The following is a 15624-nucleotide window of genomic DNA, read 5'->3' on the forward strand; positions in this document are numbered from 1 at the left end:
CAAACGCTTATCTATTCGGTCAACTGAAGACTGACCTTTCGAGCCATTCGGCCAGTTGGGATGCCCATGCTTTCGGGTCAAGTGATTACGGGTAACCTGAGGGGGCCTCCCATGCAGTCTTCAAAGAATTCGGCCAATTGAGATTCGGCGGATCGGGAAGACAGGCCACAACATACACCACTCACCGTCCAGAATTAAGCACTCTCTAAAAGCGACTGCCCTTCAATAGCCAGGTGACAAGGCATTAAGAGAATAATGTGTGTACTTAGTTAAATCCTACACACATGACCTGGTAATTTCTGTTGTGGCATTTCAAAAGTTGTATACTTTCAAATTGTATGGAAAAATGTCAAGTTTTAAAAAGTGAAATAGTAAAAAGTGCACTGGAAGAGTTTTGTGCTAAATTCTACAGCGAAAAATTTTCACGGCGCTTACTCTATAAACCTCTACCCGAGAAACGTCATCATGAGGTTCGTATACAGACTGAAACCGAAACGAATCTGAAGGGGAGGGCTGAATTCCACGAATGGACACTTGTTCGCTGCCCCCTATTGAAAGAAAAGTAGGACCGAAGGTCGCGTCCCTTTCAGGGACCATCGTAATCCCCTCAAGACCGTGGCTTTCAGGCGCGACTTTGTTCGCCTCTAGCTTCGAGCGTAGTTCAACTCTACCAAATTGGTGGCGCTGTAGAACACTATGACGTCATTTGTTTACAAACAGGGAGAGGTCTATTGCCTAACCTTGTTAGCTACAGGGACCTCCCCCCCCCCCCCACACACACACCGCCGGAACCATGGATACAAAGCCAGTGCTTCCTAGCTCTTGTGCTTTTCTTATTTATTATTTTCAACTTAACAGGACGACAATGCATGCATGGTGACATTAGCCTCACTGTTCTTCTACCTTAAGTAACAAACAACATTTCTAAGCAATGTCTGTACGTCACGCAATGCAACTACATGCAACTTGCAGTAGCTTATCTTGCTAATGCCAGAATGTTAGGAATCGAAAAGGGCGTTCCTCATTCTCGAATAAACCTACCAAGATGCAAAGAATACGGGGACGTGCAAAAAAAAAAAAAAGAACAGATCGAGAACAGATTGCTTTCCGCTCTCTTTGCGACGAAGCCGACGACCCCGCGCACAGCGCCAGCGTCGCAAACCAACGCGGTTGCGAATCAGCCGCGAGGCTCAAAGCAGTTTCAGTGAAGACGCATTCGATCGCCATGCGCGCTGCTGCACGGACGCACCGCCCTCGAGGCGCTCACAGAACTTTGCAGCCGTTAACTCACCAAAGTACCAACCACTGCCGCGATCGTATCGAGCACCTTCGGATACAAACGCCGTTTCTTTGTCGTTTCTCGTCGCTTGAAGAGGTTTAAAGACTTCAATAATGGATCGTCTAGTGATCTTCCTCGGATACATAAACGATACAGAGAACGACACGTGGCCAACGTCAAATGACACGAACTTCAGCCGTCACCATCACGGAAACGTTGTGGACGAACCCGGCTTTAGACACGATGACCTTTACGAAGTTCCGTTGGATGTTATCATCATCTTGTCGTTCTGCTATGGTACAGTGTCTCTATTGTCCGTTGTGGGTAACATGATGGTGCTTTATATCGTCGCGTCGTCTAGGAGGATGCAAACGGTAACTAACTACTTCATCGCCAACTTGGCGGTCGCCGATATTATCATCGGTGCGTTTGCGATTCCGTTTCAGTTCCAGGCCGCCCTTCTTCAGCGCTGGCTGTTGCCGAACTTCATGTGCCCGTTTTGTCCTTACGTACAAGTGCTGTCTGTGAGCGTCTCGATCTTTACTCTCGTTGCCATCGCTGTGGATAGGTATCGTGCTGTGATGTCACCCCTCAAGGCACGGACTTGCACGAAACTCAATGCGAAGATGCTCATTCTGTTGATATGGATAGTGTCTTGCGTGGCGGCCTCCCCCAATGCTGCAGCGTTGAGGGTGACAATGATCAGGGACGGAGATACGGGCAACGTGGACCGACCGTTCTGCCACAATGCATTGTGGGACCCGTTCGCGTGGAAAGTGTACAATCACGGACTTGTGTGTGTGCAATATTTTCTCCCGCTCATTGCGGTCTGTTACACGTACGGGAAAATCCTGAGAAGACTGAGGAGGTCCCGAGCGCCGGGCAACACAGAGATCGTGAGGGATGCCAACATACTCAGAAACAAGCGAAAGGTAAGAATACGAACGCAATAGTAACCGAATGAGTAACTTGTTATGACAAATCGAGTATAGCAACCGCAAAAGTAAGTCTAAACATGATGCGATACCGATAAAGGCAGCATGTTTTAAACTCTGCAGATGTCTTAAGGTGGCCGCACGCCCTCTATCCGTGTTTCTCTAACTATATTCGCTCCACGGGGGATTATGCTACCACCTTTGTTACGCGTTATGTAGCTTGTACCTATAGCTTGAAACCTTGCACAGCTTGCGCCTAGCTTGAAAAATCTTGGCAGGTCTTGTCGACAAACCCTTTAGCTGATGAAAAACCGTGCAGAAGGTAAACGGTGGGGGGGGGGGGGGGGAGAGAGATCGCATGAACGATATCTGGTGATGTTTAAACGCGGTAAAAAATTCGTCGCTAACTTTAGTACCCTGCCATGTTGGGAGGTAGACTGCTCAATGTATAGACGAAATACAGTTGGATATGTATCTGAAATACATTTTTCTAGCCCTTAATGAGACTAAAATTCTCGGTTGGGGAGTCTTTATTTTGCGAGCGATCATATAAGAGTGAATGAAGCAGGAAATAATTTTTCTTTTTTCATCGTCTTCTAAACAGTATGGTAGTAAGAGTAGTAAGTAGAAAAGTTTCGTAACAAAATCTATCCTCGTTATGCGCTTAGAATCAGTCTAGTACGTAAGTAACGCCTTTACAAGTAACGCAGTTACAGTAATCGATACTTTTTTCGGTATCGGCGTGCGGATCGCGTTACTTTTTCTAGTGACGGTAGCGGTACTCCGTTACTTTAGAAAAGAAGTATCGGTATCGGTATATCGATCCCTTTTACTCCAGTAACCAGTATCGGTATCGCGATACCATATTTCGGTAACGGCTATACAACACTGCTTAGATTCCACCGAAATCCAGACACAACGTGGTCTTATTCCGAAACACAAGCCACATGCATTACCAGATATCCCAACATGGGTCCTGCACCCTCCTGACGTAAGAACTAGTGTGCCTGGACTCCCGGGAAAGAAGGATATACCAACGCATGTTCTTCGTCAGTTCAGTCTTGAGCTACTAAACAGCTCCGCAGGCAGGATGCAGATTTTCACGGATGCCTCTGCGACATCATCCGGCTCCTCGTGTGCATTTGTTATCCCGGAGGCGAATATTGAGAGAGCGGTGCGGCTGTCTCACGTCACCTCTGCAACGGCCGCTGAACTTTATGGAGTCCTCTTGGCAATAAGTTTCATCAACTCACAATCTTCAGCTGCTCGCTGGACCATCTATAGCGACTCAAAATGTGCGTTACAGACCCTAGCTACCATGTTTACTACGGGATCTCTGGCGACACCAGCACAAGATGTCTTACACGCACACCATGCAGCAGTTTTAAAAGGTCATGACATCCAAATGCAGTGGATCCCTAGCCACTGTGGCATTGCAGGTAACGAGGCTGTGGACGCTGCTGCACGCCGGGCTCTTCAACTAAGGCGCGCCCAGGTGTTGCCCATTTATTTCACCAAGGGTGACGCGGGGCGAATGCTGAACGAGTTCAAACAACGAATGTGCAATACCTCCTGGTTAACAGGATCGGCTCGGGATTCGCTTCTGTATAAGGTCGACCCAGGGTTACGCTTTCGAGTACCACCTTCCTTTACGCGACAAACGACAACTGTCCTACATAGGCTACGGCTCAATGTACCGTACAGCGCACGTCTCCTCTTCAAAATCGGAAAGCGAGACTCTCCGAACTGTAGTGAGTGTGGCGTTGTAGAGGATGTTGAACACATCCTTCTCAGGTGTCAGAAGTACGTCGATGCTCGAAGGGCATTAGAGACAAGCCTCTCTCGTTTGGACTCCCGAGCCTTCGACATCACGAAACTATTAGGTCCTCCTTCGTCCGACAAGGCGCTAAGGGCACTTGAAGACTTTTTGCATGCAACCGGGCTTATGGACATCCTATGACACGGTGAATGTGTGATGTGTCCTGTGTGTGCCCCCGGTGATTCCGCCACTTTACTCTAACTTGGGCGCAGCTCTTGAACTTTTGACCTACATGTTGAACTCAATTATCATCTCTGTTCGTCTCTGGACATCATCCTTTTGCGTTTTCATCATCTCATCATCAGATTGAACTTTCTGTATTAAGTGTACTGGGGTAGCCAGTTTGACTTCGTCGAAACTTACATCCCCATTTTTTTCTTTATTCACATCACATCACATCACATCACACATCCACCGAAATCTCCGAGACAAGACATATAAGGTGAATGATTCCTTACGGCGCTACACGATTTTGAACAGTCGTGTCCGATCCGTAATGTTTTGCATGAAACGTCTCGATCTTTAATCACTTATCTCCAGACTCGTTCTCCTCCCGCCGCCTATTTGCCTCCGACGCTAATCTTCTTCGGCGCCCCCGTAACTCTCTCGGCCGCTTAGTACTCGGCTTTGGGGGCTTTTTTTTTTTTTTTTGGTTCCTCTCAAGCCACCCTTTCTTCTGATCGCGGTTTTCTTCGACTCTCATTATATTTTAGTTTCATCTATGCCAACATTCTGAATAATTGAATTCGGAATAACTGAAGAAGTGCATTTAATGACAAGAATTCAGTCCCCTTCCTTCTCATCGTTTCTGTTTGAAAACATGCGTGTATCCCCGATAGAGAACAACTGAAGAAGTGCATTTAATGACAAGAATTCAGTCCCCTTCCTTCTCATCGTTTCTGTTTGAAAACATGCGTGTATCCCCGATAGAGAACAACTGAAGAAGTGCATTTAATGACAAGAATTCAGTCCCCTTCCTTCTCATCGTTTCTGTTTGAAAACATGCGTGTATCCCCGATGCAGAACAACTGAAGAAGTGCATTTAATGACAAGAATTCTGTCCCCTTCCCGCGGACCATGTGATCATCGCATGTGCCACCTATAGGAGGGAGCGTCACTTGTTGGCAAACGACCTTGCGCGGATTGACAGCCGACCCCTTGACCTCAGACTCATTTTGGGACCATGGGACACACGAAAGCAGATGTCTGTCTTACGACCCTTCATCAAATTCCTGCAAACTACCGGCCTGATCGACTCTCTCTAAAACCCTGTCAGCGTCGTCAGCATCATCCTCATCACCATCTTCTCATTTTCCCCCAGTAGCAATGGGGTAGCATTCCGCTCAATGAGCGGAAGTCATCCCCATATCATCGTCATCATGTATTTCTCTCTCTCTCTGCCCCCTTCCTTCTCATCGTTTCTCTTTGAAAACATTTTGACATTTAAACTTTGCAAATTTATAAAATTTTTGGTTATAGGACTTGAAGCCGATATCGCTAGAACTTCTCAAGCGCTTTCCAATGACACCTAGATCGGCGTATATACTAGCTTCCCGCGTTCGCGAGGTAAACTACCCGCAAGGAACGCGTACCCCTATATTTCTGTCTCTCTCGCACGCGTCCACCACACCCGGAGATTACGCCAGCCGCCGCAATGAACTTGTTAGCCAGAGTCTTACACGTGTAGGATTTAGCCGTTCGGTTGCTATCGGTTTATTACTCACCGAGTTATCGCGTCATGAAATTCGGCATAATTTCGTTGCATCGTAAATTTTGACCTGGCTACCAACCGAACATACAGACGTTTACGCGTTAAAAGTGTAAGGGGAATGGGCTCCAGACCGTTAATAAAACAAATCGATACGTATATTTACGACGAGTAACTTTTATGCAACCCCGATAAAACACTTATGCGAGCGTTTTCTTACGGGATAATATATCCTATATGCTCCTGGTTCTATGTTGCTAGATTGAGAAAGCGTCGATATATACGCAGTGGACCGCTTACTTATACGCGTACTTATTCCACGCTCTGCTCCAACTGTCTATTTCTATTTGTGTCTATTTTCTATTTGTCTATTTCCATTGTTGACGTAGCGCTACGACAGAGCAGCCAGAGGGAAAATGGAATGAAAATTGCGCAACACATTCCAGCCTATAGATGCGACACCCCATACATTTTCAATATCGCGCAACGCCCGGGAGAATTGTTCCATTTGAGCGAAATCTGTTTCGTGAATCTAGATTTTTGGCGTTGGCCTTGGAAACTTTTCGGCGACGCCTCAGAAGATGGGCGATAAATTGCATTTCGCTCTTCGTTCACTTTTGTGATAACTCACAGAATAAAGATCCTTCACACGACAGTAATCTCATGAAGCGGTAGAAAAATCAATACCTCTGACAATATTTATTCTCCTTTTTAAATCCCCAGTTTTCTCTTTTTCTATCACATCACACGACATCGTCTCCTTTGATCCGCGTTTACTTCCTGCGCCATTGTTTTTCTTTTGCGTCAGCTTAGCCGAGAGGGACGCCTTAATATTTCAGACTCAAGCCGGGCGCAAGCAACGAGAATAGAGAGGGAATACAGTGTGCAACCGCCTCGGCGAGGATCCAAGCTTTGATGCCAGCAGGCGACCCCTCTCCTTTCTCTCTCGCACTCCTTCTGTCAAGGCAAAAACGAACGAAGAGCAAACCGAAGGACCAATGAAACGCGAGTGCGCAACGCAAGTTGGGTTGAAGCGGCCGTGGGAGATGCACGCTCGAGCCAGTGCAACTTTTTCTGCACAAAAACAATCAGCTGAATTCGCTGTATAAAGCGGGTTAGCGGACGGCGCCAAAGACAGGGTTGCTGACACAAGACGTTCCAAACTCCGCTGTCTTTCGGCCTCACTGATTTCTCTGGCGGTCTTTTGTTCATACATCACGCTACCACATTGTTTGGTTATGTGACTATCATATAGTATCTCATCTGTAGGCTCCGGAAAAATTGTTGGCGGCGTTACGGAACCAATAAATGCCACGCAAGGGTACGCGCGCAAAGACCGCATGATCGAGTCCCTAATGTCCGCCATTTGCAAACAAGGCAGGGTGAGGTCAACATGGCGCGCCATCCAGGGTGGCTTCAAATATGGCCGCCAGTCTATCTCTCTATTACCTTCTATACCCCGTTGAACGCAGGGTGTAACATGGTGATATAGAGAGATATAGAGAAGTACATAGTACGGCTCACTTCAAAGTTAACTTGAACACAGCTCCAGCATGGGAAGCAGGAAGAGAGGCACCATGCTTTGCCTAGCAGAAAGCATCCCCTTCATAACGATGATCACCCCTCTGACTGAAATGAGATGACCCAGAACACCCTCTGACGTTATTTCTACCGAGTACCACTAGGGTCCGCAAGCCGGAATGGCGTTCAAGCTAACCCTGGTGCTAGCTGTACACACACACAAAAAAAATTGTCAGAATCCTCCTCTCGTGCACGTTGGCGAAATAAAGACGGAGGTCGCACGACCACGTAAAAGGGACAAAATGGGACTTTGACAGCAATACAAAAGGAACGACATCTTTCGAGGTAATGGTCAACGGTAACTCTCGGTCGATGTAAGGGAACATTTCATGACACGAGGAGAAATTTTTGCGCTTTGGTGTCCCTTTAATGCTCTGTTCGCGGTCAAGCGAGACAATGAGATGAAGTGGTGCGCCAATCGTGTAACAAAGCCCTCTTCCTTGGGAAGCAAGTTGCTAAACCCCACCAATGCAAATCCCCAACTAATGACAGAACGTCTGCCTTATACAACACTGGGGAGAAAGGATTCAGGATGAATAATAGAACATTTCATTACCTATCCTAATTAGCTAGCTTTCCTGGTTAGGATACATGGCTATACCGGGATATACCGCAGGAGCCGCTGCGGGCTGTAGCGATGGCAAGAGGAAGTCTGGAATTATTGCGTTCGGTTGCCCTGACGACGTGCAGCTCACTCGTTAAACGTACCCCTGTAGTGCTTGGTTTAAGCGCTTTCTTACTCTTCGTGCACAAAGTGCATTGACTTAGGCTGAGCAGCGAGCAGTAAATAACTTTCTACACTCTTAAAAATGAACTTCACCGCATAGCACGCTCCTAGCCAACCATTATCTCGAATGATATCATTATCTGCCCTGATTTGTTGAAAACGGGGGGCGTACGCCATTTCTGTGACACTTATGCTGTTCATAATTGTCACAGAAAAGGCGTACGCCCCCTGTTTTCAACAAATCAGGGCAGATAACGATATCATTCGAGATAATGGTTGGCTAGGAGCGTGCTATGCGGTGAAGTTCATTTTTAAGAGTGTAGTGCTTACCACAGAATTCGGACACCGTTGACGCACTGTTTAGATGGTGGGTACGGACACACTGTAGCCGACGGTGACCTGAAAGAGATGTTTGTGGAATGTTAAACCTTATTTACGATCTACGAAGAAATCTGGATCCGGTTGAACATAAAAATGAGATGCAAGCGAGCTGCTGATAATCTGGACACGGTGACATTCCTTGAGATTGAGGGACGAGAACGACAACTTCATGTTCGTCCGTTATCATCTGGCAATCTCAGATTGATTGATTGGGGTCTTTTTGGCGCAAAGGCGACGAAGGCCATAGAGGCAATCTCAGGGAATGTCACTGTATCCGGACCCAAATTACAGGATTTCGAGTTCCACGTACTTTTGGTAGGCGATGGATGGCATGTAGCCCTATAGAAAAGCTTTCAGGGGAACATAATGCAGTTTCTCTCTCTCTCTCTTTCACTATCATTACCCCACATCAGATGAGAATTTTTTGCAGGCGAATTTCAACCTGGCTAATTTCAACGAAACTGGGGCCCGATGCTTAAAGGAGCACTAAGGTTCCAAAAATTTCGCCACGACGAATGAAAGATGGCGTTACTTTGAAACCGATACATAAGGAACAGGATTCATCCGCTGCGTCCTTCGTGATTGAAGAGCGAAAGAGACCGCAATTGGCGCTTTCCCTCTCCCCATCCTTCTCAAGAAGGCTGACCATCATGCTGAGTTTGCTCCCATTGGTGGTCCTCAAACGATTTGTCCAATCATCGCCGGAGATCGTTTGACGGGACCAATCCGAGGCCGTACCGTATCATCGCGTTTCTTGAGAAAGAGAGCGAGAGAGTGAAAGCGAAAGAAAGAGAAAGAGATAATTGTTTTCATTCACTTTTTTTTTTAACTCTTCGCTATTCCGTTACGGTCGATAAACATACATATCGCTTCACCGAGATTTGTCACGAGCCCACACGCGCGAGTTTGCACACGCCATTTTGTTTTAGTTCCGTGTTAGCGCCGCGAAGCAACTGTTGCTATGAGCGGCGTACAGATGTGGACAGATGGAGAGAGGACAGCAGGAAGGAGTGGGCGATAGGGGGTTAGTATGCGTCCTGGGCCGACTTCAGGGGAAATTGTGCCGACATTCGTCTGGGAAGTCTTCGGAAAACCCAGGGAAAACCTCAGACAGCACAGCCGGTGGTAGGATTCGAACCCACCACCTCCCAGTCTTCGGCACGACCTTGGCTCCCACGAACGAACGGGAAGCCTTAACCTGCTCGGCCATGCCGCTGGTCATCCGCCAATCCACCAATCATAACGTTTATATTGAAAATGCTAGCCTACTAAAGCGGTTTTCGCGTGCTGTTTGGAGAGCGCGGACGTAACAAAATAACGATAACGACCGTTAGGACCCATTCCGAATTGGTCGGTATAGGATAGCATTCTCCAAACACGGAAAGTCTACGAGACGCAAAAATAGGCCAGGCACTAACCAAAACTAGAAAAAGCATGCCACCGGCAACTTCGTACCACGCCGCCAGTTTCGTTTATGCAAATTGGCAAAGAGAATTATGAGAAAATTCGTTATTGTTGCTATCTCACTTTCAATCACTTTCCCGCTCCAAGAACTTAGATTGTTGCTCTAGGAAAAGTTTGCGCTTGTATTGATCACTGAACCATCCAGCCGTCTCTGCTTATAAGGCGGAGCTTGGAAATGACTTATTTTCGCACTTTATGGGCTGGTCGTTATAATTTATTTTTGGACCCCAAACTCCCCAAGAAGCATTCATGCGCGAAATTGTGGCAGCAGAGCATCATACATCGAAGCCTGGGTGAGGCCGAAAGTAAAACAATATTTCGTACGTTGCTGTTGTAAGCTAGCGTGTCCTCCGGGAGCTCAGCTCGGGTTTGGTTGCCTTTCCAAAAAGAACAGAAGAAAAACTTTGCACAACAACATAGTGCTAGAGCTATATCTTACATGGTGAATTTAACAAAGGTTACACATTTCGAGCGGGCCGTAAGAAGACAAGATAATGTCTCTGGCGCTTCAGACTTTGCAGACTGATAGTCATTTGCCAGAAGTCTTATCGATATTTTTCCCCAATGCTATCACTTCGTAGAAGAAAAAAAAAGTTGGAAGCAAATCAAGTTGTCACCCCATACATTTCCTATGGCGAGCAGCCTGCTGGGGAGGCGAATATCGCCTCTCCAGCAGGCTGCTCGCCACCTAGCGGACCCCAGCAGAAGCACTCAATGAATGACAGTAACAGCAGACGACAGGTATATTTCGCGCTGACCCGAAACTGTCGCAACTTCCCTTCGTGTGTGGTGGAGTGTCCCCGCTTACAGAACTCAAACAGCAACAGAACTGCTCGATTTCGCGGTGCAAAACTACTGCGGAGAAGAATATTCAATGTCGGGAAGAGGAAGAGGAAAAAGATACTATCAAAGGAGCGGCGTGAACGAAAACAACGAAGACAGCAGGAAACCACGCGCGAGTTATGTTATTTGGACAATTTTTGAAGCGTGTCTCGTGGAAGAAGGCATGAAGCAGGGCAATTTGTTTAGCGGCAATCATTCTTTTCTGCGCCATCTTGAGGACGACGCGAGCGCCTCTATAGGTAGTTGGAGAGGCGCCATTTTTCCTCCGCCTACTTCACGTTCACATCACCACGTATAGGTGGCGCTGCCTGCACGCGAAGCAAAACGAAAACATAGGAAACAACCAAAGACCAGATGGATGGATGGATGGATGGATGGATACTGTCGTGGCTTTTTCCTTTGGAGCGGGCGGTAGCTTGCGCCACCTAGCCTAGAAGAGACGGCGCCACCTATACGTGGGAATGTGAGCGACACGGGAAGACATGGCGGTTTGCAGACGGTATAGGCCATAAGAAATGCATGGGGGTAGGCACTTGCTTTACTTGTGACTTTTTTCTACAAAGTGACAGCATTTGAAAAAAAAAAAAATACGCAGGGAAAAAAAGCCATTAAATAAAGAAGTAGATGACACTAGACGTGTTTATTATTAATAACAAACACGTCTAGTGTCATCTACTTGTTTATCTAATGGCTTTTTTCCCTGCATTATACCTTCACTGGCTTGCACTGTGGCATTGAGGAGTGCTCAGTCACCCTCCCAGGTGTAGATCGCTCGCTGAGTGACCCCTGGTTTGCCAATTCCGAACGATGCGCAGCTACCCAGAGCTGACGAGCCGCAAACACGGCGAAACACGTGTCCTCTGGTGCTGTCGCATCGTCCCATGAGTATCTGTTTCACTGCGTGCAGCCATAGAAGCCATCTTAATGTGTAATTTTGAATTTCAAACACGCCTAGTGTCATCTATTTGTTTATTTAATGGCTTTTTTTCCTGCATTCATTCAAAATTCAAAATTACATATTAAGATGGCTTCTATGGCTGCACGCAGTGAAACAGATACTCATGGAACGATGCGACAGCACCAGAGGACACGTGTTTCGCCGTGTTTGCGGCTCGTCAGCTCTGGGTAGCTGCGCATCGCTCGGGATATATATATATATATATATCGACAAAACTTCAGGTAAATGACAATCAGTCAGCAAAGTTTGAAGCGGCAGAAACGTCATCGTCTATTTTCACAACGCGGTCAAAATGTGTAAACTTCGCCCTGTAGAGTAGGGAGTTGGAAAACAATTCAGAAGAACATAGCGGGAACTATACACGTAGGCTTCCCCCCCCCCCCCCAGAAAAAAAAAAGAAGAAACATGAAAGTCTGGTTTCGACAAAGTTCTACCTCTTTGCATAAACTGTTTCTTATTTTCGTTTTTTTTTTCCTTCCTTTTTTTTCCTTCACAGTAAGCTCAGGTGACACGACATGACCATGCAGCATTTATGTTCTATATAAACAAACGATACAAACAAATATAAAAATATAATATATATATATATAAACAAATATACAAATGAATGAACAAATGATACATAAATAAATGAAAATCTGTTATTCACGGTTGTGCGCGCGCTGGCATTATTCGATCCCCCCCGGAGAGACATAGTTAAAAAACCATTATTCCCTGTTCACAATAGAGGAGAAACGACGCGAAAGGCATACGTGTTCCTAAAATAACACGGAGGTACCGAGAGCGAAACTTGAGCTCACTATACGTGAGGATATATGATACGAACGCAGCGTTCGGAAAAGACTATTAGTCAAAAGTATTTTGTTTTCGTGCAGTCCCTAAGCGACAGATTGTCTTCCAGTGAAATTTGATAGCGGCACAGATGCAGTAATAATAATAATAAAATTTGAAGAAAAAAAAACATGCTGAAGGCATTCCGTTGAAAGTCGTTCGAACAAAAATGAAGATGCACTGTATTAGACTTTCCTTTTTCATGCCTTTCCTGTTTCAGCGCTAATGCAAGTGTGAACAAAGAGAGCGCGTAGATACCTGACACCTCAGAACTCGGAGACATATGAGGATTTGCACAGGGCTTTCATCTTGAGACGCGACGTTTAACGACACTGGCTTTTCAGGCTTTTTGGACCGTTTCCTGCAGGTACTTTTGGCTTGAGGAAAGGGGGGCACTGTTGGACCTTTGCGGGCTTAGGGGGATGCGCTGAAAAAATCTCCGACGACAGAGCCTTCGATGAACACAGGTTATACTGGCTGCGATGGATCTTCCCTGAGCTCCTCACGCACCATAGATTGATGATCGGGATGTCCGCCAATTACTCCAGCGCTATAGGGCAGTGTTAGAGGATATAACCTCGGAGGGTGTTGTTTCATGCCAAGGAAAAAAACACTAGGACTGTGCGTATATTCGGATTTTACTTTTTTTTTCGAATACAGAAGTGAATAACTGTATTTTTTTTAAATTCGAATTTCGAATTGAATATGGGGATTTGATATTCAAATTTCGAATGGAAGCGAAGCCTAATTAAGATAGTTCCAAAGTTGGAGTTGTAATAAAGCACAAAAACGCGAAGAGAGGGCCGGCGTATAAAACATAGTGTAAGTGCTTCCGTATACGAACATGTGTACGCACGTATCACGTACATTTTACGTATATCCGTGCATGTGGTTGGTTCTGTTACGTAACCGCATGTGTTCCGGGTACAGAACTATTCGCTTCGTGTCCTCCACGAATATAAAATGACTAAGAAGCAAGATCGAAGATACACCGTATTAAAATGACTATTTGCACTGCCCTAAAAAATAAAAATAAAAAAGTAGGAGAGCGGGCGAACGCATGAACAATCTTTCTTTCTATATGTGTCGTGTCTTGGATCTCTTAACGGAGCACGCAAGAGAAGCCCAGCAAAATATGCAACATTTCAGCGTGTGCGCTGTCTGCGCGATCCTAACATTTGTAACAACTTAAAAACGACTAAGAAAAAACTTAAGCGCTGCTCGCTTATACACGGTGTTCGGGCGCACAGCAAAAGTATAAGTAATGCCCGTAGCTCACATCATCCAGCAATTGCAGGTCCCCTGAACGTCCTCAGGGCGACTGCCGAGTAAACAGGGTGCTTCCACCAGAATAGACGTCATAGCACTTTCTCACGCTATTTAGCCTTTAGAGAGGCTCACTAATGATGACGGCAACAACAACACACATGTCAGCACGAATGAGTTCAGCGATACAGCACTCGTTTGACAATCTTATCTGCGATGATCCCACATTATCATCGCTTCTCCATCATTTAGTGTCGTTACCTGCGATGATTGATCCTTATCATATATGACTACTCATCTGATGATTTAGAGGGACTGTGTGGGGGCACTGGGGGGCCTTGTCCAGAAACACAACCCAAGTTGTATTTGAGAAGTGAATGAGGGGTGGGGGGTATGTTTAATGCTGATAGAAAAAAAAAAGAAGGGAAAGGTTAGCCATGATGTAGGCTTGCTATTCCCAAAAGCAAACACAAAGAATGGGGGATATGATTAATGCAGATAGGGGGAAACAGAAGGGAAAGGTTAGCCATGATGTAGGCTTGCTATTCCCAAAAGCAAACACAAAGAATGGGGGGATATGATTAATGCTGATAGAAAGAAAAAGAAGGGAAAGGTTAGCCATGATGTAGGCTTGCTATTCCCAAAAGCAAACACAAAGAATTGGGGATATGATTAATGCTGATAGGGAAAAACAGAAGGGAAAGGTTAGCCATGATGTAGGCTTGCTATTCCCAAAAGCAAACACTAAAGAATGGGGGATATGATTAATGCTGATAGAAAGAAAAAGAAGGGAAAGGTTAGCCATGATGTAGGCTTGCTATTCCCAAAAGCACAAAAAGTAAGATGCAGAAACAGCGACACAGAAAATTAAGAAAGACAGAAAAAGACAGCTCCTTTACAACAACAACAATGGCTACAACCTATAAAATGTCACTCGCGGATGTACAGTGTGTTATATCCCTGTCACACGGACAGTCTTCAATTATAATTGAAACCAATGGCAATTGAAAATATGCTTAGCGCCACCAAGTGGGTAACCTGTCAACCTGTCAAGTAGCATTGGATGCAACGCTGTTTGAGACGTTAACAAGTTACCCGCCTGGTGGCGCTAAGCGCATGCTCAATTGCCATTGGTTTCAATGATAATTGAAGACTGCCTGTGTGACAGGGGTATTAGTCTATAAAAGACTTCACGCGCCTGCATGTCATGTTCGGCAATCTCCCTATGCAGGTTTTCTACATAAAAAAGTTCTGAAGGGCATTCAATCGTGGCAAATTTGTTTATTTATTTATTTATTTACTCCGTGTTAGCGCCGCGAAGCAACTGTGACTATGAGCGCCGTATACGGGTGTGGACAAGTGGAGAGAGGACAGTAGGAAGGAGTGGGGAACAGGGGGGTTAGTATGCGTCCTGGGCCGACTTCAGGGGGAACTGTGCCGACATTGGGTCTGGAAAGTCTTCGGAAAACCTAGGGAAAACCTCAGACAACACAGCCGCGGTGGTAGGATTCGAACCCCGCACCTCCCAGTCTTCGGCACGACCTTGGCTATATACCAGCAACGAACAGGACGCCTTAATCCACTCGGCCATGCCGCTGGTCCTGCCACTCTTAAAAAAAAAAGGGTGCACTTCAACTGATTTTCTTGCCACATATATAACACCCTTTTGGAGAGTACAATTACTCTCAAAAGGGTGTCCCCTCACTCCCTCAATGGAGTTATATATTATTATATAATATTACTCTCCAGTAGGGAGAAAGGTGTTATGCTACTCCCTTGAGGGGAGTGAGGAGACACCGTTTTGGGAGTAATTGTACTCTCCAAAAGGGTGT

General features: G+C 45.9%; 1 protein-coding gene across 1 annotated transcript in view; it reads left to right on the forward strand.

Moving 5' to 3' along the window:
- Nucleotides 1–1392: 1392 nt before the first annotated feature.
- Nucleotides 1393–15624, forward strand: part of LOC135369474 (RYamide receptor-like) — a 34137-nt gene continuing 19905 nt past the window's right edge. Inside the window, exon 1 of the mRNA XM_064603059.1 lies at nt 1393–2211. Within this exon, the coding sequence (XP_064459129.1) occupies nt 1393–2211 (819 nt within the window). The remainder of the gene's footprint in view (nt 2212–15624) is intronic.

This window comes from Ornithodoros turicata, chromosome 9, assembly GCF_037126465.1.
Source record: "Ornithodoros turicata isolate Travis chromosome 9, ASM3712646v1, whole genome shotgun sequence".
NCBI lineage: Eukaryota > Metazoa > Arthropoda > Arachnida > Ixodida > Argasidae > Ornithodoros > Ornithodoros turicata.